The following is a 24742-nucleotide window of genomic DNA, read 5'->3' as shown; positions in this document are numbered from 1 at the left end:
TAGGTCACCAGACACAATCAGCAATATCAATAAGTGACAATTAATGAGTATCTGATAAGTATTGAAAACTGTGTTTGATACAGCATTGTGGAGTGGTTCTCATTAGAATCTAAAGTCTTTTAAAATTTCTCCCAGTGCCTTGTATGGCATCCTATGCAGTGAATACTCAATAAATACCATTGACTGACAGAGAAGGGGAAAACATGACAACAATGCAACAATAAAGATGGGAATGTTAACTTGTCCATGACCTTAAGAGAGCTATCATTCTGCTCCCCAAGTGAAGATGGCTGTCATATTTTATTTAATTATTTCAGGGAAGGCAGCACTGCCCAGCTAATAGAAAATTTTATCAGAGTGCTCATCAGAAAGAAGATAAATTTGTATTCCATGTGTGAAGGCAGAGGATGAATTTGTGGTTAACCATCTGTGGGTTGTCCATCAGGCCTGAGCACTGGAAGCCAGTATTTTATTTTAAGTCATGGGATTTAAAAAAGTTGAAAATATGAAAAACTAATACCCATCAGGTGCTGATGGGAATCATTCACAGGAAAGCCTCCTGGATTACTGAAGAAAGCATTGGCAGCTTTCTGGAATGTTTTAAAAAGGAAACTGGACCTTGCCTGTATAAATCTCCCACTATTCTATAAGAAGAGCCCTGGTTTTGCTTATTAGGTCTAATTATAGATTTATTTATTTCACTCAAGATTGAGGACATTTCTATTACATGTTACAGCCCTGAATTTAAAATGTCTTTAGATCACAGCAGCCATAAAATATGCACCCATCTCTATATTTTTCTCTAGTTGCTTTCATTGTGCTTCATACATTTCACTTTGATATTTACCAAGAAATCGCTTTAAGATATGCTTATCATTTTTTTTTAAAGGGTGATAATCTGGTTCCTTGAATCAATCAGCTGTAAATAAAAGAATCACTGTCATTTTAATTGGGGAAAATTATGAAACAATACATGACTTTATTTTCCATTTTATCTAAGAAGAGGGTGAAAGCACCAAATAGACTTGATGGCCAAAATCAGTGTTGCACCCCATTCCTGTCCGTTAAAAAAAAAAAAAAAAAGTGAGTCACCATAGCAACATAACAAATGCTTCTCTCAATTCCTTAACTATTTCCTAGAGGTCAGTCTCTAAAAAAACATTAAGTGCTCTATTCTTACTTCCTATCAGTGAGTAATCACTGATTTTCCCCTCTAAGACCTGGTTATGTACATCCATTTACTGGAGGTACCCTGTGTCCTAGAGAATGAGTATAAATGAGTGGTTTGGACCAGCTAAGTTATAGGGGCAGATTAGATGGCTAGATTTATAAAAACCAGAACCTTAGGGGAAAAGAAACTTCATTTTCATATCTTTATAGCCTAAAATGATATTAATGCAAGTGACTGGCTAACAGGGGCTCAGTCACTCAAAAATATATAATCTGTTCTGTCTGTTGCCAGATCTATGTGATTGCTTCCAGAAAAGGAGAATAAAGAGCCATATACTCGTATAAGTATTCTATTGCTATTTCCAATTGGTTCACTGTATGATTGTAGAACTTTTTATTATTTCTTTATTAATTGAGTGTATGTATACATACAGAAGAACTCGATATCTTTTTATTTCCTGCAAGATGTAAAGGTGAGTTCTGCAAAGCTGATAGATTGTGTCCTTCTTCCCATGGCTGGCTCAGGAGTACATGACCTCCTGGCCTATATCTGGGATGGGGTTGCCTTTTGGTGTCTTCTTTTCTTTGGGACAAGATCTTTTTAGATCCTAAAAGGTCAGAAGAGCAACAAGAGGTTCCCTGGCAGACTCAGGGAAGGTGACAATTTTAAGGAGCAAAGTCCTTGAACCAGATGGAAAAAATGCATTTACTTGGCAGCTGAGACACTATGCCCTGAATGCAAAGCAATGACTTGTTTATCAGTTATCCTATACCCAGAAGTCAGCTTGGTGGTGCAGAAAATGGTTATTGCTCTCAAATTAAGACGGAGTTCACTTTACCTAAGGACTGAAGAGAAAGAGGGGAGAGTGGACTACAGAAAGAGAAGAAAAGGCAACCTAAAAGGAATAAAGTAAAAATTCATTTCTTCCTGTGTTAATGTGTTTCAAGATGATTCATTTACTTTACCAAAAGTGACTTAAAACAAAACAAAACAAAACAAATTACTTCTGAGGATTAAGGGGGTGGGAAAAATACACTTTTCCCTGGAAAGGGTATCTGACTTAACCCCAATATTGGCAAATTTTCTTTTTGAACTTAACAGGTTAATTTTGATGGCACAATATATTGGACTAGGTCTGTAATTTCATTGGTATAGGTAACTTCCAGGTGAGAGGATTTCCAGCACTTTCTCTGTAATTTTTAGTCTCAGAGAGTTATCTATAGCCCTGCGAGTTCAAGGGACTTTTTAGAGTCAGGCTAAGGCCCTCTCTCTATGCACCATGTATGCTGCCTGTCTCATACAATAAATGATACTGAAATACTCCAATGGACTTTGGATCCTTCTCAATGTGGGTGCTTCCTTCAATTACATAGATCTCAATCTGTTCACGCCTGACCCTTTTGTGAAATTCTTGTTCAAGTCCTCTGATAAGTTTGCCATAGTGGATGCACCTAACAAACTGGACTCTTTCTCTATTTTTCTTGCCAGATAATAATATCAATGGAACAAATGGGTTGTTTGTTATTTACCCTCAAATACAACTAGCCCATTTACTTTTTCACTCATTAGTTTTTTTTGATGATATCCTTTATTCCACTTCTTATTATTCACTGTTTTAAATATGATTCAGACTGTTCTTATCAACTTTCATCCTTTTACTGGATGATACTTTACTTCAATTTCTCTTAGACTGCAGTGCTCTATGACTTGCAGAAATATAACACTAGAAGAACATTGGTTATTTACAATGGGCCCAGGATCACCAAAATAACTTTGCAGTTTTACAAAGACAATCATCCATCTAGCTTTCTTCCCCTGCCAATTCTGAGCTCAATTTACAATCCATCTGCAGCATCTGCCCAAGGTATATATGCCAATGAATGAGCTCCACAGATTTTTTTTTTCCTGTCCAACTGTGCATCCCAGTTTGGACTATGGGCATACCTCATCCCCTTCCTATATGAATACTTAGAATTCTGATTTGTCAGGAGGAAATGTTAAATACTGAACTTATGGGCTGAGTAAAGAGATCTGGGTATTAATTCTGATTCTACCATTAACTTACTTGAGAGAATAGCTTCCCTTTCTCTCTCTCTGAGAGGCTCCTCACCTGCAAAATGGAATGAGGCAAGGGAGAAAGGACATTAGGGCAGATCACAAATTTTATCTTCTCTCTTTGGCCTTAGGTCCTTGGAAATCACCTGGGTAAGTTTTGATTGGCAACGCTTGTGTTACTCCTCTTCTCAAAATCTTTAGTAAGATTCTGAATTTAGTCTGCTTTACATATCACAGTGGAATGACATTAATGTCCAGCTGGACCAAAACCACAAGAATGACAACAACACAATTTAAACATAGATTGTGGTCAAGTTGGGGCTCCACCTTTATGTAAGTTTTCATTTTCTTAAAATCTTATGTCTTCCAAGAAATGTTTAGTTGCTGTTTATTCTTTTCCAGGATTAGAAGGAGCTTCATTTTAGAAAAGTATTAGATATGTTTCCTTTAAAAAAAGTTTTTCTAAGGCCTTTTAAAAAAATCAACAAGACAAATATATCAAAGAAAAAACATCTTTAAAAATCTCTGCTTTGTGCATGGTCACAGCTTGGTCTAATCTTTCATTTTTGAGATTAAAAAACCCTTCAGTTTTAGAAGTAACCCTGAGGGGTCATCATCTCCCCATCTTCAGAAAAGAATATCTTAAACATTCATCCTTTTTTAAAGGTCATTAGTAACCCATTCCAGTGGTTTCTAACTCTTACACAGAAAATTCATCCTTCTATCTAATCTAAATTACTGATCCTATAGTTTGAAACCATTTCCTCTTATTTTGTCTTTAGGAAAGGTAGAGAATAGCTGATAACTACCCTATGTAAGAGCTCTTCATATACTTAAAGACCATTACAGGCAGTCCCCACCTTTAGAAGCAAAGTATACCCAAAGACCCCATCTTAAAATGGATTGTAATAAGTCAGAATCCTGACTATGCACATGTGTTACAATCTGTCTTGGTAGTCAGATTCAGTGTCCCTGGATAGGAGCCAGTGAATGAACATGGACAAGCAGTGGAAAGAAGTGTAAGTTTTTATTAGGCAGTTTTAAATAAGCAGAGCAGTGAAATGGAAACAATGAAAAGTGAGGATTGTTGGTATTAAATTACTCTTCAGTCTTTCTTTCTCAAGATTTAATAATTTGTCTTCTCACCTTTCTTCAAAAAACTCTACTTGCTCACTCTTAATTATCACTGTTGTTCCCCAAATTCTTTCAAGTTATCCACATCTTTTGGAGAATGATAATAGGAAATGTTACCATAAGAAGTTGGTCCTAAGTATACTGGGAAGTACATCCCAATGTTCCTGTACCCTATGTATGCTATACAATAGCTAGACTACTCAGCTTACAGATTAGATACTAAGAAACCATAATGGCCAACTCAGTGAGATAAACTAGTTGTCTGGACACTTGGGCAGCGTAGTCTGGGTGCTTGTAATGAACTAAGATAAATTCAAATGGAATAGAAATGAAAATTATTATTTGTAGATGCCATTACCATGTTTGCTTCCTAATGGCTACAGTATTTGACTCATGACTATATGAACTAAGAAGTCACAAGGTTCCTTTTTAGCTCTCAGATTCTATGATTAACAGATATTTTCATTTTTTAAAATTCATGCTTCAATTTATCCTGTTATTCAATATTCTTATTTGCTTTGAATAAACTCTACAAGACTGGTTATAGAGACCATAGCTATCTCAACATTGATAAAATGATTTTTCTATTGGGGAGTTCCTTATACCAATGAAATTTCTATCCTCTATTCCATATTCTGTATTATATTTATGTGATTTTAAAAAAATTTCAAAGTAAAGCCATTAATTGAGATGACATTTTAAGAAAAATAGCAATCAATTAAATCACAACCTCAGCTGCCTTAGTTTCCTAATATGTAAAAATGAGATAGTTACTTATCTCCCTAGGGTTATTGTGAGGATTAAATAAGATTCTATTTGTAAAGTGTTTTGAAAACCTTAAAGAACTGTAAAAAAGCTAGTTATTATCACTATCATTATCTGTAGTATCAATTATAGAAATAAAACATTCTCCCTATAAACCTAGAGTACATTGTCCCACAACCACATACAGCATCAGTGGGATGAGTAGGTTCCCAGAGTGTACCAGAAAGGAGTCTCCTTGGAAATACAGATGGTCATACAACTCGTGCGTTTAGCATTGTAGAGCCCTGCTGTCATTTCCCTGTATTCTCATGTATGTTCTCATATATATTCTGCTCTGCCTGGGTGAATCTGCTTGGTTAATTTTTGAGCTACCTTGTATCTGACCTAAAAGAACATTGCTACGAATGTTTCTCATTATTTTGCCATTCCATGAAGGTCAAACTGAATTCTAACATGTCCTTTGTGATACTGACTATCTCTCCACTGGTGTCACCTACAAACTTAAATAATGTGTTATCTTTTTCCATCACCTTGGCTCCTGAGAAAAGGCTGACTAACACTGGGCTCAGTGGAACATGATTTTTATCCTTCCCATATTGATAAAGATAGATGTATATGTTAAAATATAATGATAGTGAAAATTAGTGATGTGAGAAAAAAGGAAGACACAAGGACAGCAAGAGATGAACGCTCCAGTTAGTTTGAAATGGCTTAGGAATGTTTCAGGGAGTGGGGAAAGGTTAGTGCCTAACCTCTAGGTCAACCATGGATTTTGGAGTCTCTAAATCTTCCTATCTCCATGTCTGGAGATAGGGCTAGGGGTATTTTTAAGTATATTTTGTTAGCTGGCAGAATTTTGAGAAAACATTTACAACATTATTCTTAGAAAATAGCTGCTCACTTGTCACCTAGGATAAATTATATTATATATAAGACAAATGGAGAAGGTTATTGACCACATTCATTTTATCACTGAGAAGTATACCTCCACTGAGAAGCAAACTTTTAGTAAGGTTAAACCTCACAAATTTGAACTAATTCGGAAAGTCCCATTTGAATTACAGACTATTTAAAATGAACTATAGTTTTGCTACTTTCATGTATATGCAATGCAGTAATTAAGTATATGCAAACAGTTGCATAGCACAGGGCTTCCAAAGTCCTGTTTTAAACAAAAAATAATGCAGAAGAAATGTGTCATGAACACATTCATAGAATCATAGGATCTCAGAGTTTTAAAGACCTCAGGCTTCATCTAGTCCAACTCATATGTGAGACTCCTCTTTAGTATTAGAAACATGAATATGCTGATCATACCAGCTCATAACAGCCATTTATAAAATTTTTTAGTATGAGCATTTATATCTTGAAAATCAGTAAATCCTATAAATCAGGACTTGATTTACTGTTTTGTCTCTTGTCTAGACTTAAGAAATTGATGGAAAAAATGTTAATAATGCAGATTAAACTTAAAAATATATTATGTGTACATTTCCTCCAATACCCAAGAGCTGATTGTTAAATATTTAGCAGCGTACGCCTGATTAGCAGCTTCCATAAGAGGTTGCTTAATACACCGAAGTTCCTTCCATAATTTAAAAAAATAAATAGATATTTCTGAAGTATTCAAGGATTTACTTTCTCTATAAGGAAAATCATTCACTCAGATAAATTTGAGCTTAAGCTCTGTGAGCACTACCACAACTTCCAAATTAGTATTAATGTAGTTTTACCTAACTGACAAGGTCAATTTTGTGGGTTAGAAAAGAGCCTAGTGAGGCTTGGATAAAACAAGGCTAATGAGATGCTATTAACATAAAGATTAGAGAATTAGATAAAATGAAAAGCTTCTGAAAGTAAGATCAAAAAGAATGAAAATGGCCTCAAAGAGAATTTTTTTTCTTACTTACCAGATTCACGAGTCCGACCTCTCACCACTTCACTCCAAGGCCCTGCTCCAATGGCATTGAATGCCTGCATCTGTAACTCATATTCAGTCCATTCTTCCAGCTCCTCAATGGTGTATTCTCTCTCCAATCTGTCATGGATTACTTGTACCATTATTGAAGACTGAAGGTCAGTTCGCCAATATTTAATTCTATAGCCCACAGATTCAGGATTGCCATTATACTGTGAATCAGGGAGTGGCTGGAAATAAATAATGATAGAATGATGTTTTGAAATTTCCTAACTGTGATTCAGGTGACATTTTGTACCTATAAGACTAAAAATAACCTAGAGGAAAGAATGACCTCATGGTGTTGAGTCTGTGTTTTATTTGCCTTTATTGATCAAGGAAAATATTTTATTTGGTATAATTTTCCATTCTACTTTCCTCTTGATATTTTTCATTTGTTAATTAAATGAAACCATGTCATTAACTTCAGCTGAGCATAATTTCTTCTCATACATTTTGGCTTTATTTTGCAGGGGAATGCTTTGATTAAATATCAAACTGGCTCTCATACAAATATTGAATATTGGTTCAATGTTGACCTAGCTTAGGGACTTACAGGTCCAGCATGTAACATCATTGGCTTTTTTCACTGAGGAATATTTTTTAGTTCCAAGAAAAGAGAATATCGATGATTAACAAGACAGTCTGCACAGGTCCAAGATCTAAGACTTAATGTAAAATGTAATATTTTTTGGTTTAATATTGATATTCATATGGACTAGAAAAAAAAAAGCATGACGAAAAACTTCTAAGCTTCTGATTCATTTTATATTCCCCATTGACCTTAAGATTACTTGTCTTGTAGTTCATAACTTACCACCCATCGGAGCCATAGACTGGTCTCACTTGCTGTTCGAACTGTTATACTTGCAGGGGCTACATCAGGTGGGGCCTGCAAAGTCTGGATGACACGAGATGATGGACTGAAAGGACTGGAGCCAACAATGTTTACTTGTCTCATCCTAAACCTAAAGAAGAATCAGGAAGTAAATGGAAAAAAGAACAAGGAGAGAGTTCAGCAGATCCCCAAAGATTCAAGGTTACCCTTCTCATTTCCAATATATACATCATTTAATTTAGGCCTTTTTTCTAAGAAGCTTCGAAAGATAAGAAGTGAAGTAAAATCAAATAATTTCACATACCCAAGTAACAGAAAATTTTATCTATTAGATATTCTGATACCTTTAATTGCAAATTATCACTGCTTGTGTCAAAATTCAGGGAAGCACCAGATTTTTGTTCCAATGGCTATTTCATCTGGTATTAGAATTGGAAAGAGACTTTAGAGATCACTCACTCCAACCCTACCTCATATGTATTCAATATCACTGCTATTTACAAAATAGTATCTTTTAATGAAAAATTTCTTCTGAGTGATTAAGAAAAATTTGTTTTTTCTTGCTTATCTCCTGAAACTCTCAGTTCTAGCTCATCTTTATATTTTTGTTCACAATCAAAAGGTATTATTATTTCAGTTAAAGAAAGAACACACACAGAAACATAAAAAATAACCCATATATGTATGTGTATATGTATATATATATATATATATATATATATATACACACATACACAAAAATGCCAGGACACTCAAAGACAAACTAAGTACTCAGAGTGAATATCAGATGTCTCAGACTATGAGGAAAAGGGCCTTGATATTTTCGGATATTTGGAATGACGATAATAAAAGAACTCACACTTATGCCACGCCTTAATTTTTACAAAGTACTTGTCCTTCTAACAACCCTGTGAAGTAGACAGAACAAGCACTATTTCCCTTTTAAAGATGAAGCCCTGAGCTGTTAGGTGGTCACGCAACTAGTAAGAGGACGCTGAGACTTTAGCTTTCGAATATTTGATTATAGGATTATACACATTGAGCTAGAAGGGACATCGAAGGATATCTAGCCCAATCTTTTCATTTCACAGTTGAGGAAACAGAGGTTAAGTGAGCCTGTAAATGTCAGAGGTGGTGTTTGTACTCAGGGTTCCTGAGTTTAAAGACTACATTTTGACTTGCCTATGGGCCCCAGTCATAATGATTTGATTGATGATAAAAGTTAGGGGTAAAAAAAAAAAAAAAAAGATTCCACCATTGGTACAGAACCATGATGGGTCTGTTCTATTTCGGGGAAGAACATGCAAAAGAATACAGCATTTCATGACTTGTTCCTTTCAATATTAACAACATGCAAAGAAAGTGATCTTGACAACTTTACCTCTTACTCCCTGTATTATTTCTTTCTTCCCTGAGCTCACAAAATGTATCCGTTCTGGCAGAACAATGACATTATCAAACTCTACATCTGGTGATAACTGGTAAATTCATCTCCTTCAGTGATCTTACAGGAAGTTATAACATCTCTAACAGCTTGTGATCATTCTCCCCTTTGTTAAGGCCAAGGATTTACTGCCAGGCTAAGTTTCAGGATCAAATACAAGAGGTGTATTGGTAAAAAGAGCCCTTTGGAAAGGCCTTTAATAGTTGCAAACAGAAGGATATTTATAGGATAGCTTTTATTTGCACATTGTTCTTTGGTAGTTACAATTACACAGTTTTTTTGTGAGAAAAGAGCCACATCTCTGCCCCAAATTCTTGGTTTTCAATCCTATAATAACAGAGAAGACGTTTCTTTGGGGATGTTGCTGGTTATTAGATGAAAAGAACCTTCCAAATCTAGGACTAGGGCATGATATCCCTTGACACAATATTTAGCTGTGTATTTTGCCAACACTTTAAAGTCTGATTCACTATCATTATTGCCTAGAACTTGGAATTCACACGTATGTAACTGCGTTTGGCTCTCTGAAGCCACTCACTCATGTGTGGACAAACTTTTGCTTGTAGTTAGTTTATCACCTGCTGTGCTCACCTGTAATGAGTGTAAGGAGTGAGGTTTGGGATCTCCAACATTTGGGCATCTGGCTCATTCTCTTCTTCATAGAGACAGCTCCACTCCTCCTCATCACCTATTGCACCAATCTGTTTAGGAGAAGGAAGATGTCAAGTAGGCTTAGCAAGTGCTATGGATTTCCAGTGTCCAGGTCAGCGATAGTCACCTAAGCTTGGGTCTGGACCTCTGTTTCTCAGGATTATGGCTTATAAAATAGAGGTACCACTTTTTGTCGAATGAGAGGATTATCACAGTACGTTCTAATGAATTTCTATGCTCCTGTCCCAGCCATGCTAAATCCTGAATGGTCAGGGTATCCCTGATGAGGACTGACATATATGTAGGAGGCAGAAGGCATGCAAGGAGAGAATATCGGGTCAGACAAATAGTGTTGAGCTGAGAACAATCAAGGCTCCAATGCTGTTTAATATTTCATAAATGACTTAAATGATGGAATAGAAAACATACTCATTAAGTTTGCAGATGGAACCACATTTGGCAGGTAGCCAGCACTTTGGAAGACAGTAACAGAATTGAAAATGACCTTGGTAAACAGAAGAAGTGGTCAGAAACAAGAGAGAATAAAGTTCAACAAAGACAAGTAGAGGATAGTGCACTCAATGGGAAAAAAAATAAAGCAGAAACAGGCTATCAAATAAAAAGAAATCTGGCAGAAAAAGATCTGGGCGTCAGAGTGGATAATAAATTGCACATGAATCATCCATGTAATATTGTTCTTTTAAAAAGCAAGCACAATAGACAAATGCTGAGACCGAAATTAGAAAAAAATAAAGAAGGAATTAAGAGGATTCTCCCATTATCTTCAGTAGTCTTTAGATTCTCTTTGAAGGAATATGAAAATAACCAAAGATTTAAGTAAGAGACAGAAACATGATTAAGGGACTAGACAATAAACTCTTTGCTATTCTGGAGAAGGGAAAGCTGAGCAATGTCCAAAGTAGTCTTTGCTAGAGAGAGAAGAGAGAAGAAGGTGGCAATGAAAGAGTCCCAGTGAAGGGGAATTCAAAAGCAGTTGGTAGGTGCTACTGGCAGTACATAAAAGCATAGAGGCCTTTGCAGAACAACTAAGTTCTGTAAATTGAGAAAATTCTGTCAAGATCAACATCTAGTATGTAAGTCTCCCAGCCCAGCTTTTTTTGCAGCTCTCCTTGGATATATCATATGGTCCTCTTTGTTCTGGCTCTGCCCACCTGCATGTCTATTAGCTTTAGAAAGCCCTATTGTGGGACATGCAGGTAGCTCACCCAGGAGCTACAGAAAAACCAGCTGGCCCTCTAGAAACTTTCTGCAGAAGGCAGAGCAGCTTAGGTCCACAATGCATGGGAAGCAGCATGGGCAGGTTAAGGCACCTGATTCAGAGACAAGAGTACCTGGGTTCAAATTCCATCTCAGACACTGACTAGCTGTGTGATTCTGGGCAAGTCACTCTCTAAACCATAGCTTCCTAATCTGTAAAATTAAGAGATCAAATTCAATGATCAATGTGGCCTCTTCTATCTTTAATTCTACAATCCTATGAATTAGAAATAGAAATGACTGGTTGTCATTAGATAGTTTACCCAAATAAGCCTCACTCCACATGTGGTTAGATTAATAATAAAGGACACATGAAGAAAGATGCATCCACTGAAAGAATTAAGAAATAGAAGTATGCACAGAATTTTACATTATCTATACACATATATACCTATTTGTGTCTAATGGTGGTCATTTCTAGGGCAGGAAGAAGAGAAGAAAAAAAGAAATAAGAAAAAATGATAACCGTATATTTAATAGGAATAGCAAATAGTACATAATAGATTTGCAGTCTCATGTGCAACCATCTTTTTTATTATACTGTATTACAGAATGACTATTTTATTCCATAAATGAAAAATAAAATAAATTTAAAAATAATACTCTTTCTTCACTATGCATTTATTCAGCTTTAGGCTGGAGGAGAGGATGGTATAAGAGCTTGCCCAAAGTGGATGCAACAGAACAGTTCCAGCATACCATGGAGGTGACTCACTCAAGGAATCCAAAGGGCTGGAGAACATAAGAACTTAACAACAAGGGGATTAGAACAAAATTCTTGTCCACACCAATACAGAACATCATTCTACATGTTCCTTTCCATTAATCTACATTTCTCACAAAACTTGATGTATTACTATAATGATGACATCTGTCTTCTTTTTCCTTCCTTCCTTCCTTCCTTCCTTCCTTCCTTCCTTCCTTCCTTCCTTCCTTCCTTCCTTCCTTCCTTCCTTCCTTCCTTCCTTCTTTCCTTCCTTCCTTCCTTCCTTCCTTCCTTCCTTCCTTCCTTCCTTCCTTCCTTCCTTCCTTCCTTCCTTCCTTCCTTCCTTCCTTCCTTCCTTCCTTCCTTCCTTCCTTCCTTCCTTCCTTTCTTCATCATTATTTTTCCCTCTTTCTATCTCTCCCTCCCTCCCACTCTTCCTTCCTTCTTTCCGACACTGAAGTCACCCACGGTGAAATTATCACTGAATTTTAAGTTTGGAGCTAAAAGGAACCTCAGAGGCTATCCAATCTAACCTTGCCAATTTTACCATTAAGGAAACTGAGATATAGATAACATAAATTAAGCATCAGAGGCGAGATTTCTTCCTAAATCTTCTGAATCCAGATATAAAGATCATTCCATTGTATCACACTGTCTCATTTTAAAGTAGACCTTACCTGCTTTTATACTTAATTCATTCAATAACATATTACAGTTATTTAGAAAAGACAAACAGTCATTGAGGGTTTGCTATCTACAGTACTGGAAGGAACACTGCCATCAATGAGATCATAGTTCTATTCACATATTTCAGTGTAAAAATGTTTCATTGCTCCTTATTCAAAGAAATGTGACATTGTTCATATCTATGTACTTATTGGGTGTTATTTAATCCTTAGAACAACAATCTAAGAAGTAGTTACTCAGTCTAATAGTCCCCCATAACTTATATTTTACAGGTGAGGAAATTGAGGTTCATAAGGGTTACTTAAATAGCCAATAATTGTCTGAACCAAGATATGAACATTAGCATTTTCTGACTTCCTGAGTTTGGCATTTTTCCCTTTGCACTATGTAGCTTTAAATGGGATGAAATTGTAGAATGTCATGAATTCTGTCAGGATGAGGAAGTTTAACGTAGTAGAAAGTGCAATGATTTTTAAGTGAAGGGGCTTGGGTTTTGGTTACAACCCTGCCCCACCTAACTGACTCTGGGCTTGTTCTTCGGCTTCTTGAGTGTCAGTTTCCTCAACGATCTCTGAAGTTCCCTTGAGTTCTCTTACTAAGTATTCTGTGATTGCCTGTCCTACCTTTCCTTCTATATCCCTACTTTAGAGTTATAGTCTTTAATGTGTTAGAAATCTGCCTTTTTTATCTATCTCCATTCACTTTAACACCTCTAGCTTTATAGTCATAGCCATTCTTGTAGTTGTGTAGGGGTTTTAAAAAAAATCTTTCCAAATCTTGAACTTACTGACCTATTTTTAGACATCTTTACCATGTGGTATCTGTTATCTCTTGAATAGGCTGTTTGGCCACATAAACCTTAGCAATAGCAGCTCATCTCAGTGTTAGTCAAGACATTGTCATCCTGTAACCAGCTGTCAGATAATGATCAGTGATGTATCTATGCTTATCCTTCTGTTCCTAACCTGATGGTTTGTGTATTTTACTAAGGATTCCTGTCTTCACAAGGGGTGGTTAACATATCAAAATGATGTTTGATGAGCTTGCCAAAGTGCTGATCCTTATCAGGGCAAATTGCTATACCTAGCAAGCAACATTCCCAGTCCCGTAATGTAGAATCCTTAGCAGGCTGCAGCAACAGTTTGAATGCCAGGCACAGAAAGATGACCTAGAACTTCTAAATTTCATGTTCAATTTCATGTTGCTGTATGAATTATGAAGTCTATAAAGGCAAAATTCTGTGAAGGTAATCTCTATTAGATGAGAACATCCTACATGATGACTGAAAGGAGATTTAAACTTGAGATCTGTCTCTGACCCTCATTAGCTATGGGATGAGGGAAAAGTAAGTTAACATTGCTGAGTTTCATTGTCCTTATCTTTAAAATGTCAGTCAGTCTTTAAGCATTTATTAAGCACTTACTTCTCTATCAGGCTCTATGCTAAGTGTTGGGGATAAAGAAAAATGCTAAAAGCAGTTCATACCTTCAAGAAGGACTCATAATCTAATGAAAGAGTTGCTATTCAGTCTTTTTTTTTTTTAGTAGTATCTGACTTTGCAATCCCAGTTGGGCTTTTTCTTCTCAAATTTTTTTTTTCTTCTCAAAAATCACTCTTTATGGAGTAGTTACCTTATCCAGTTCATTTTATAGGTGAGTAAAAAGAATTAAGCGACTTGCTCAGAGTCACATAACTAGTAAATATCTGAGGCTGGATTTCTGGGTTTGAATTCTTGAAGATGAGTCTTCATGGAGTTGATTGAGTAGGGGAGGGTGACATGATCAGACCTATGTTTTAGAAAAATCGCTTAAGTATCTGGATGGAAGATGGATTAGAGTGAAAAAAAATCTGAGACAAGCAGATCTACCAGCAATCTATTGAAATAATACTGGTGTGAAGTGAAGACTGGGGTACATTCAAGAAATGTTACACAAGTAAAATCAACAAGGTCATGACAACATATTGGATATGGGGAGTATAGTGAGGAATCTGGGATGATTCCTAGAATGTATGCCTACAGGATTGAGAGGATGGGGAAGTTAGGAATGGGGGAAATACACAAAGGGAAGGATAATGAGTTTAGTCGGGTATACCACTGGGTAGACTAATACTTGCACCATCTCTCTATCTCACAAAATTATTCTAAGAAAAATGCTTCTAAAATTATTAATATTTTTTCACTTTAAGTAAAATTAATTTCCAAATATACCACACTTCCTAGAAAGTTATCTTTTATAACATGGAATTTTTAAAATTAAAAGAAAAAAACACTTCAACAAAACTAAGCACCACATCAAGCAAATTTGAGAGTATATGCAATATTTCACACCCATAGTCCCCCACCTCTGCAAAGAATGAAATGGAGAAGATGCAGTTTCTCTTCTTTTCCTTAGGATAGAGTTTAACACATTTTCTGGCACATTGTGGTTGTTGAGTCATTTAGTAGTGTATGATAACTCTTTGTTACTCTGAGCACATAGCATGTCAATACTATTCATGAGGTTTTCTTAAAAAAATACTAGATTTCTTGCTTCAGCAGATTTAGGCAAACAGAATTAAGTGACTCGACTTGGGCTGTACAGCCAGTAAGAGAGGTCGCATTTGAACTTAGTTCTTCCATATTCCAGGCCTAGCACTCTGTTCACTATACCACCCGAGGACTTGAGAGAGAGACCTTTTTAAACTTTGACATGTTATCTATGTATTGGATATTGCAATATTACTGTGATCTCATAGAAATGGATATTACCTTCAACTGATTCAGATAGCAATCCTTTTAGGTCTGTCTATATTATGAAATTTTGGCCCATGTCTTCCCAATGGCTTGCTAGAAGATATCCATCCACCCAGCATGCTGGGTATCTTACAATGAGGTGCAAGCTTGGCTGTATCGATGTGAATTAGCATTATTATTGATAGTTTTAAAGGCTGATGTATATAACTCAATGAAAAAGAGATTTAAATATTTCCATGCAGTTTAGGAAAGTTTGTACTCAAGCTAATAATGTTTTAGCTCTTCTGAGGATAAAGAAATGATCCATAGTTTCTAGGCCACTTGATCTAGAACCTTTCAATTAGCATATCATTCAATTTTTTAATATTAAAAAGACATTGAGAGTGTAATTAGCATGATAATACTTGCAGTCTTAACTACTTGGAAATGGTCACATTTCAGTTTGCATCTGGCATACCACCATCTCATTACCTTGATTATAACCTTATTGTTGTTCTTTTTCCCTCTTTGTTAACATGTCTCTCTCTCTCTCTCTCTCTCTCTCTCTCTCTCTCTCTCTCTCTCTCTCTCTCTCTCTCTCTCTCTGTGTGTGTGTGTGTGTGTGTGTGTGTGTGTGTGTGTGTGTGTAAGTCTTTATAGATGCATGGAAATTTTTCATATACTACCAAAATTCTTTTTTGTAGAAGTTTTACTCTAGATAACTTTGAAAGTAAATTCCCTTGATTTCAGAAAGGCCTGCAGAGACTTACATGAATTGATGCTAAGTAAAGCGAACAGAACCAAGAGAACATTGTACATAGCAATAAGACTATGTGATGAGCAATTCTGATGGACGTGGCTGTTTTCAACCAGTTCTAATGGTCTTGTGATAGAGAGAGCCATCTGCACCCAGAGAGAGGACTGGGAGAACTGAGTATAGATCACAACATAGTATTTTCACTCTTTGTTATTTGCTTGCATTTTGTTTTCTTTCTCATTTTTCCCTTTTTGATCTGATTTTTCTTGTGCAGCATGATATTTATGGAAATATGTATAGAAGAATTGCATATATTTAACATATGTTAGATTACTTGCTGTGTAAGGGAAGGGAGGGAGAAAAAAATTTGAAACAAGGCTTTGCAAAGGTGAATGTTGAAACTATCTATGCATGTGTTTTAAAAATAAAAAGCTAAAAGAAAGTAAATTCTTTCCCTTTCCTTTCTGACCTAGAGCTCTGTCCCACTCTTTTTGAGTTCTCTTGCCTACTCTCCTCCACAAGCACACATATATAGGTTCACACACACACACACACACACACACACACACACACACACACACACACTAGCTTAAACAAAAAATAAACAAGCTTGACAAGTGACTTCAGCCCTTGCGATGCCACTCTTTTCAGCCCTCTTATGCCCTTTTTTTCACAGCACTGTCCTTGTGGGCATTAATTCCATCTGTCCAGCTGCTGCACAACTCCCGTGAGCATTAATCTGACAGCCTCATTGCTCCCTGGCCCCTGTGGACATACATCTGCCTGTTCCCATCACTCAGAGGGGCTGAATGTGCTCTCGTCCACATGCAGCGCTGCAGGTTGAAGAAGCATGGCCAAGTAACTCAGCAAGGCAGGTCTTTGGAATTAATGCCAGCAGGGTCAGTGGAGGAAATTGGAGACGCTTTATGTTTCTCAGCTTTTTACTAGTTATCCACTGGCCATGACCAAGAAAAGTGGAGCAGATCTATCAAGATTTCAGATACTCCAGCAGAGAAGAGAAGCCAAAAAGGAGCTTGTTTTGGCTATGGAAGAGCAAGAGATTGTGAAAGATAAGATAATCCCAGATAGGCAACTGGGCATGAGAAGCTGTCAGAGAATGGCAGTGGAGTTCAAGACCAGAGCAATGAAAGGAGTTGCTCCCCAGGGACATAACTCTCTCTGAAAACAAGGCATACTTGCAATGCCATTTGCAAAAAAAAATAGGAGAACCTACCATTCTGTTATTTGTTGAAAGCTCAATAGAACAAAGAATCTCTAACGTCATTTTGGAAGGGCAAAATACAAAACAGACCACGTAAGAAAAGCAGCCTCTCATAAGGAGGGAGGCCTCCTCTGCTGAAAGGCTGTTTCTTTTGTTTATCAAAGAATCAATGTCCACATCAGGCATTCCCAACACTGATGGTGGAGAAGAAGAAAAAAGGATCAGGGTGAAGAACAGTCTGAACAAACCCCCTCTGACCAATCTGTTTAGAGGCCTGAATTTAAATGGGTACTACCTATGTGCATGGGTATTGTTTATTTTTTTTTAATGCCTTATTGATGCTTGTACAATGATAATAATAATGAGAAGAAACATTTATACAGGGTGTACTACATGCCAGACTCTGTGCTAATCACTTTATGATCATTATCTCATTTGATCCTTACAGCAAACCTGTAAGGTTGCTACTATTATTCTTATTTTACAGATAAGGAAGGGAGTTCCCCAGGGTCACAGAGTTAAAAAGAATCTGAAGCTGTATTTGAACTCAGGTTTTCCTGACTCTAAGGCCAGCACTTTATCCATTGAGTCCTCTCAATATCCCAGTAAATCTTACTTTCTAATAACTTCATTCTTTCACCCTTTCAATAACACTCAATAGCTCTTTTCAAACAGAGTTCAGAGTTCAGTAAAACAAATGAACATATGGGTGATGTTTGAAAATGAATGCCTCCCTCTGTACCTATAGTCTCTTATTTCCTCAGTAGGAGATATGTATATCTTTTAAATGATTTTATCTGAGGTTTTGAGGAGCTTGGATATTTTGGCCATGTTTCATTATAGTGTATGGCTCTTTATTCTGTGATCAGCTGAAACAGGACAAAATCAAAACACCCATAGACAAATTCTAAAACTGGATCATTTTAAATATAATGATCAAATGATTGTAGCAAGAGTAATTTTGCTTTTAGAATTCCAGGAAAGAAATTCAAAATTTAACATAAAGCAAAAATTGGAAAAAAAAAAACAAGTTTTGGCTTTTTTCTCAGTCATAAAGATATTCTTTAGTAAATGCTTACTTTCTTAGAGAATAAAATCAGATTCAAATGACAGCATGCTAAAGTGTTGTAGTAACTACAGCATTTTAGTAGATAATAGGTCTGTCCACTAATAATCCATAGGCCAGAGAAGAAAGGTGGAAGCTTTTCCCACTCCCATCTCTCATAGGGAGGTTGAATTATGGTGGCTTTTTTTTTTCTCCTTTAAATTTTAGAACACATAAGAGCCCTTTAAAATTCTGATCATAAGAGCAAAAACTCTGCATTTCAAATGCCACCTACCAGTAGGAAGGTCATTAGGAGCCATTATAGACCATACCATCCAGTCACTAAAGCAACAGGAATTGGTGAGCAAGTGACATTGTTAGGCAGGGGAGGCTTCCAACTCCCTATGTCTAAGAAAAGCATGTATTTGGTACCTGCTGGCTATAAAGCTGGGGTCATTTAGAAACTTTTACTTGGTAAATAACTATTCCAGATCCTGCAAGGGCAGCAGGAGGTTTCCCTAAAGTGACAGTTTCCCATTCAGAACAAAGCATTTTTTCATTAGAGATAGTCCTGAGCATGTCTGGCACTCAAGAGAGAGTAAAGAGGGAAAGAGAAGAAGGCCTACCTCTCCAATCAGCTATGCAATGGGTGGCCACTAGTAGACAATCATTGCTGGGCAATAAACATACTTCTCCAGGGATCTCCAGAATGCCAAGAAAGGTGATAATGAGGAGGGAAGAAAAATCATGGCAAAGTATATAGTTCCATCAAAAATTTATCTTTTCATCCAAAACTTCTTTAAAAAAAAAAAAAAAAAAAGGCAAGAGACTCCAAAAACTCATTCCATGGAAATTCGCCAACCCAGTAGCACCCTGCTTATCTAAAATCCTGGTGTCAGCAGGAAAAGTTGCAAAGAAAGCAACTTCCCCAAATACTGAGTCCCCTTTTATTCTGAGTGGGTTTCCCCTGTGCATAAGCCAAATGAAGCTTCCCCAAATGAAGATCACTGGAGGGCACAGAGGATGTGTGAACAGATTGGGAACTTGTATAGAGATATATCTCCAGCAGAAATGCAGCACAGCTAGGACAGTACACTGAACTGCATAACTCTTCTGACAGACTGGCCATAGCCCTCAGGCAGGTTCAGGGAACAAAATATATGTGAGCATCTGTGAACCACACTGAATTTTTAAAAGGACACTACTAAGTATTTCATTGATCTGGCCTTACTAGGAGAATTCAACTTCAAAGCCTGAATCATATTCTCTCTCTCTTTCTCCGACGATCAGTTAGAAAGAAGGTGCTGACCTGTGCTGAGGGACTTTCCTGATCTAGGAGTCCCTCAAACTTAATGGAATCACAGGTCCATCCTTTTCTTATCCATTGATATGCAGAAGTCTTCTTGACTTCAAGGTTACTATTCAATCTATTGCCCCTAGAAAAGCCTTAAGTAACAAGAGATTTAGGATGAAATATAATTCAACACAAAGGTATACTCTCCCACAAAAGAAAAAGATTTTGTTGTGGAAATCATGTTTGTCATTTGTGTTTTATATTTCTTAGGCTTATATTTCTTATAACAGTCTGTAGTGAATAAATCTTCCTCAGGGCCACCTCAAGTGTCAATCTCACAGTAGGATTTTCTTTTCATGTCATATTTTTAAGTCATATACCAGAGCCCCAAGGGATCCGAGACTAATGAACAATGCAACTACCTCAAATCATTAATCTCCTACAAATTTTTTAGACTAGTCCAGAAATAAAGAAGAGAAGTCATTGGAAAGGTGTTATTATGGACAATCTAGCAAACAATCAACATTTTGAAATATCTAAGTATGTATTTCATTCCTATCTATCACCATAGTACCCAAATGCTCTGGCAGAGACATTATACCAGAACAAAAGATGAAGCTGCTTTTGCCCAGATGACCACATTATTATTGGAAGAGCCATTAGAGCCGATAACAGCTCTCCTCTTATACAGCAGACTATTCAAAAATAATGTCTCTTTTTCTATTATAAAAAAGAAATTCAACCATAAAGTCGAGTTTTATTACAATGGAAATGCTGACAGACACTTATCAACAGGGCCACAAATGGCACTAATGTGCAACAGTAATGAAGAGAGGGAGCAATATAATTAGCTGAAAATTCTTAACTTTAGATATGGAAATATGGGTTAAAAATACTTGTTTTATAAACCTGGAAGCAGGATGGAAAGGATTAGTGTGTAGATCTTAGTCTCCTAGCATAAAATAAGTCAATAATTAATTGACAAATATTAAGGAAGCATCTACTCTCTATTAGTCACTGGGGATACAAAGATAAAAATAAAATCACCCCTGCTCTCAAGGAGCTTATTTCAATTGTGATATGACAGGAGGATGAACTGTCTATTTATGGTAATTAAATTTGTGATTTTAAAAAATTCTAGAAAGTTAAAGTTATAAGCTCATTTCAAAGGACATGACATATTGAATTAATTAATTAATTAACCATTAAATATGGTTGTTTCTGTGTCTAAGGTAGATCTAGGTATGTAGTTAGATGTAAATCTATGCATTTAAATATCTGGTGGGAGATGGATTCAGTTAATAGATTGTATCACTGCCCTTCTTATTTTTCAGTACTCACTCCCAACTTAAGCTAACTTCTACCCACTGAGAAATACATGGTAATGGTTTTACATGTTTGTTGTTGTATTGTTCTGATAAGAGAGGCAATTTAGTATAGTGCAAAACACTCTGGCTCTGAAGTCGAAGACCTGGTTTCAACCTCTTGATGTGTAATCTAGAGTAAGTTATTCAATCTCCTCTGCACCTTAGTTTTCTCATCTGAAAATAAAGAGGTTGTATTAGATGACTTCTAAAGTCATTTCTAGCCTTTATTCTATAATGGTCCCATAGTAACACTTCGGCTGAAGAAATAAAATTAATCTTGTCCCAAGAGGTGTAGGATATATAGTATGTTACTGATTATGCAGGAGAAACACAAAAGGATATCATCAAAGGGATATACATACATGCATAGATATACACTAGAAAGGCAGGCCAGTCAGTCAAGTCTTAAGATGAAGGGAAAATGGATGAGCAGCCTATGTGCTCCAAGGGAATTCACACAATGCCATGAGATCAAGACAAGTTCCCAGCATGGGGAATTTAGAAGATTTTGAGAGGGGATATGGAAAAGAGTCACAGAAAATGAGGGATTATGGACATATTGTGGTCTGCACCAGAAAAAGGTGCATTCAGATCCATGATATCACATATATTCTAAGTACCAGATTGATTTATCTGGTCAACTTGCAGTTCCAAGAGAGGATGAAACACTGAATAGGACTAATGAGTGAAAAGACAAGGGACCTGGATTTCAACACACAAGGGTAAGGGGGATGGAGGTCAGTGAACACCTCGGTCTAGAATCAAAGACCACTTCTTATTGATCCTTTATTTTCAAAGAGGGCCAATGTCATCATGGGTGATATCTTGACTTGTACATGAATTGGATTTAAGTTAGAGTTGAACAAAGGAGTCAGCCTTGCATACTTTTCCAGAGTCACTGAAGCCCAGTGGCAGGATAAAAAGTCAAGATGAATGGTGATGGTTGAGGATGCAGCAAAGGACCTTAGTGTTTTTGATGCCCAACCAAGCTCTAAGTTCTCATAGCTACTGTAAGAAATTGTTCTCATCTGTCTGTGAATTAATGATAATTCTTATGATCACTGGATCATAGAGCTTTAAGTTTACATTGTTATTTTTGTGCTTTTTTAAAAATAATTTTTAATGTAAATATGAAATGCCATTTAAAGAAAGAAAATTGAGGATTCCTGAACCAGACATATTTTTTTTCAATTCAACAAAATTAAGTATCTACTATGGATACAAAAAGAATAAAAAGATAGTTCCTGTCCTCAAGGAGTTTACAATTTAATGCTGGAGATAACATACAAATAAATAAATCAAAGCAAGTTATACAGAATAAATAGGAAATAATTAACAAAGGGAAGGCACTAAAATTAAGAAGGATTAGGTAAGGTTTCTTGTAGAAGGTGAGGTTGTAGTTGGGACATAAAGGAAGCCAGGGAGATCTGTAGTTGGAATGGAGAAGGGAGGGCATTCCAGAAATGGGAGGCAGCTAGAGGGAGCTGCTAATAGCCAAGAGACCAGGTCACTAGATCAAAGAGTATGTGTTAGAGAGTAAGATATAAAAGAATTAGAAAGATAAGACAGGGATGGGTTATAAAGGAGTTTGAAAGCCAAACAATTTTCTGTATTTGATCTTTAAGGCAACAGGGAACCACTGGAGCTTTTGAATAGGATGGGTGATGTGATGAGATCGGGGCTTTAGGAAAATCCCTTTATTGACTGAATGGACAGTAGAACGAAGTAGAGGAAGACTCTAGACAGAAAGACGCCCTAGCAGGGCACTGCAGGAATCAAGGTATGAGGTGACAAGGGCCTGCACAAGCGTGGTGGCAGGGTTGGAAGAGAGATGCTGGAAAATCTATAGGCCTTGGCAACAGCTTGTATATGGGAGGGAGAGATAGTGAGGAATCTGGGAAGGCTCCTAGGTTGGGAGCCTGAGGCACTGGGAGGATGATCTTACCCTCTACAGGAGCAGGCAAGGTGTATGTGTAGTGTGGTGGTTAGGGGAAAAGATACTTTTGAACATATTGAATTTTATACTACCTTTTAAATTGAGTGGATACCACATATAGCAATGCTAGGATTCTCAATTAATGTGTCCTAGAAAGATTAATGTCTTAGCTTCATATTTCAATATCAATCAATCAATATCAATCACTTCTCCCCTTCATATGCTTTCTACATTCCAGCCACACTAGACTAATTTCTGTCCTCTAGATTCTAGCTCTTTCTTCTCTTTCATTTCCTTGTACTTGCTCAAATCTTCTTTAACTGGAATGGATCTTCCTTTCCCCCATTGCACTTGCTGACATCTCTTCCTCCCTTCAAGAATTAATTTGGATGTCATCTTCTCCATGAAACCTTTCTGTTTTCCCCCAGAAAGAAAGGAACTCAACCATAAATATCTCAAAATCCAGCTTTAGGACTATTCTTGTGCACTTTTTATATTGAACCTAGAATTCTAGTCAAAGGTGATGACGTCTGATTTCCCTATTAGGTTGTAAGTTCCTTGAATTCTTGAGTGTTACCTTATTTCATCTTTGTATTCCTAGTGCCTTGCACATAGTTGGAGACAAATATAAGTTTGTTGGATTTGATAGATAATCTACCTCTCCCTTTGTTAGGAACAACCATTCCCATTGTAACTTGAAGAGAGTATCAGTGAAAGAACATAAGTAGGAAAATATAAAAAGTTTAGGGGATATTTCATCTCAGCTTATTTGTATATTGTCATTTGCAGGTGTTTACCAATAAAAATCCAGTGAAAACTAAAAATGTAATGATTTTTAAAAAGCAGAGTCCATATAAGAATAGCAGAAGGAATATGTACAATCGGAACCTGAATGGAGAATATTATGATGCTTAGTGTGTTCATTTGACTCTGAGTTTTCTGGCACTTAAGACAAAAAGGAGAGACATTTGGTTGCATAGTTTTCATAATCTGGCAGGTAGGATGTCTGCAGAGACAAAATATTTCCCTAAGATTAATTTCAACCAGAAATTGATTGTGAGAATCCTTGAATAAATGACATGTTAGGGAAACATAATATCCTCTATATACAATTAGAGATCATAACATGCTATTGAACATGTATACTAGATAGCTATGAACCAAATCAAAAATCTTAGATCTTCAGTTAACAATATAAAGTCCAAGAGAATATTTGATTCAGAATCATAGATCTTGGGTTAAAGTCTTCATAGCTCTCACTCACAAAGTGAGGAGATTTGGACAGGATTGCCTCTGAAGTGGTTTCAGTGCAGAATCTGTGATTTTGTGATTATTCTCACCATCAGGAGGAGAGACTAGATGAATTCTAAGGTCCTCTCCAGCTCTAAATCTAAGCTCCTATGATTTCTATATAAAGTCCACAAGAGAGAAGTCAAAGTTACCTTAAGTCTTTGACTTCATGTAAGAATGTATAAGCCAAACAGAAGCCTCCCAGAGTATCTTGCTTGAGCTTATGAAAATAGCTTACACATGGCTTTCTCACAGTGACCATTCTGAGTGCTCCATTTCCTTTATTCCTTAGAGAGAACAGCACTAACTAGATATGAGGGTTATTTTAACTAGCACTTTAATTCTCAAAAACAGTTCCTTTGAAGAAAATGGCTTCTCCCATTATGAAGAAATAAGCATTAAATAGTGTAGGCCTTTTTTTGTTTTGTTTTT

The 24742-nt window shown here is 36.5% G+C and overlaps 1 protein-coding gene across 6 annotated transcripts in view; it reads right to left on the bottom strand.

Annotated features, from left to right (window-relative positions):
• SDK1 (sidekick cell adhesion molecule 1) overlaps positions 1-24742 on the bottom strand; it is a 1233278-nt gene that overhangs the window by 200972 nt on the left and 1007564 nt on the right. For all 6 annotated transcript variants that reach the window (XM_074281198.1, XM_074281201.1, XM_074281200.1 and 3 more), the window contains 3 exons: positions 9956-10065; positions 7900-8050; positions 7036-7273 (listed from right to left, as the gene is read on the bottom strand). In XM_074281198.1, coding sequence (XP_074137299.1) covers positions 7036-7273; positions 7900-8050; positions 9956-10065 — 499 coding nt within the window. The remainder of the gene's footprint in view (positions 1-7035; positions 7274-7899; positions 8051-9955; positions 10066-24742) is intronic.

This window comes from Sminthopsis crassicaudata, chromosome 1, assembly GCF_048593235.1.
Source record: "Sminthopsis crassicaudata isolate SCR6 chromosome 1, ASM4859323v1, whole genome shotgun sequence".
Classification (NCBI taxonomy): Eukaryota; Metazoa; Chordata; class Mammalia; order Dasyuromorphia; family Dasyuridae; genus Sminthopsis; species Sminthopsis crassicaudata.
Note: the sequence above shows the minus strand (reverse complement) of the source record. Positions and strands in the feature narration are given on the sequence as shown.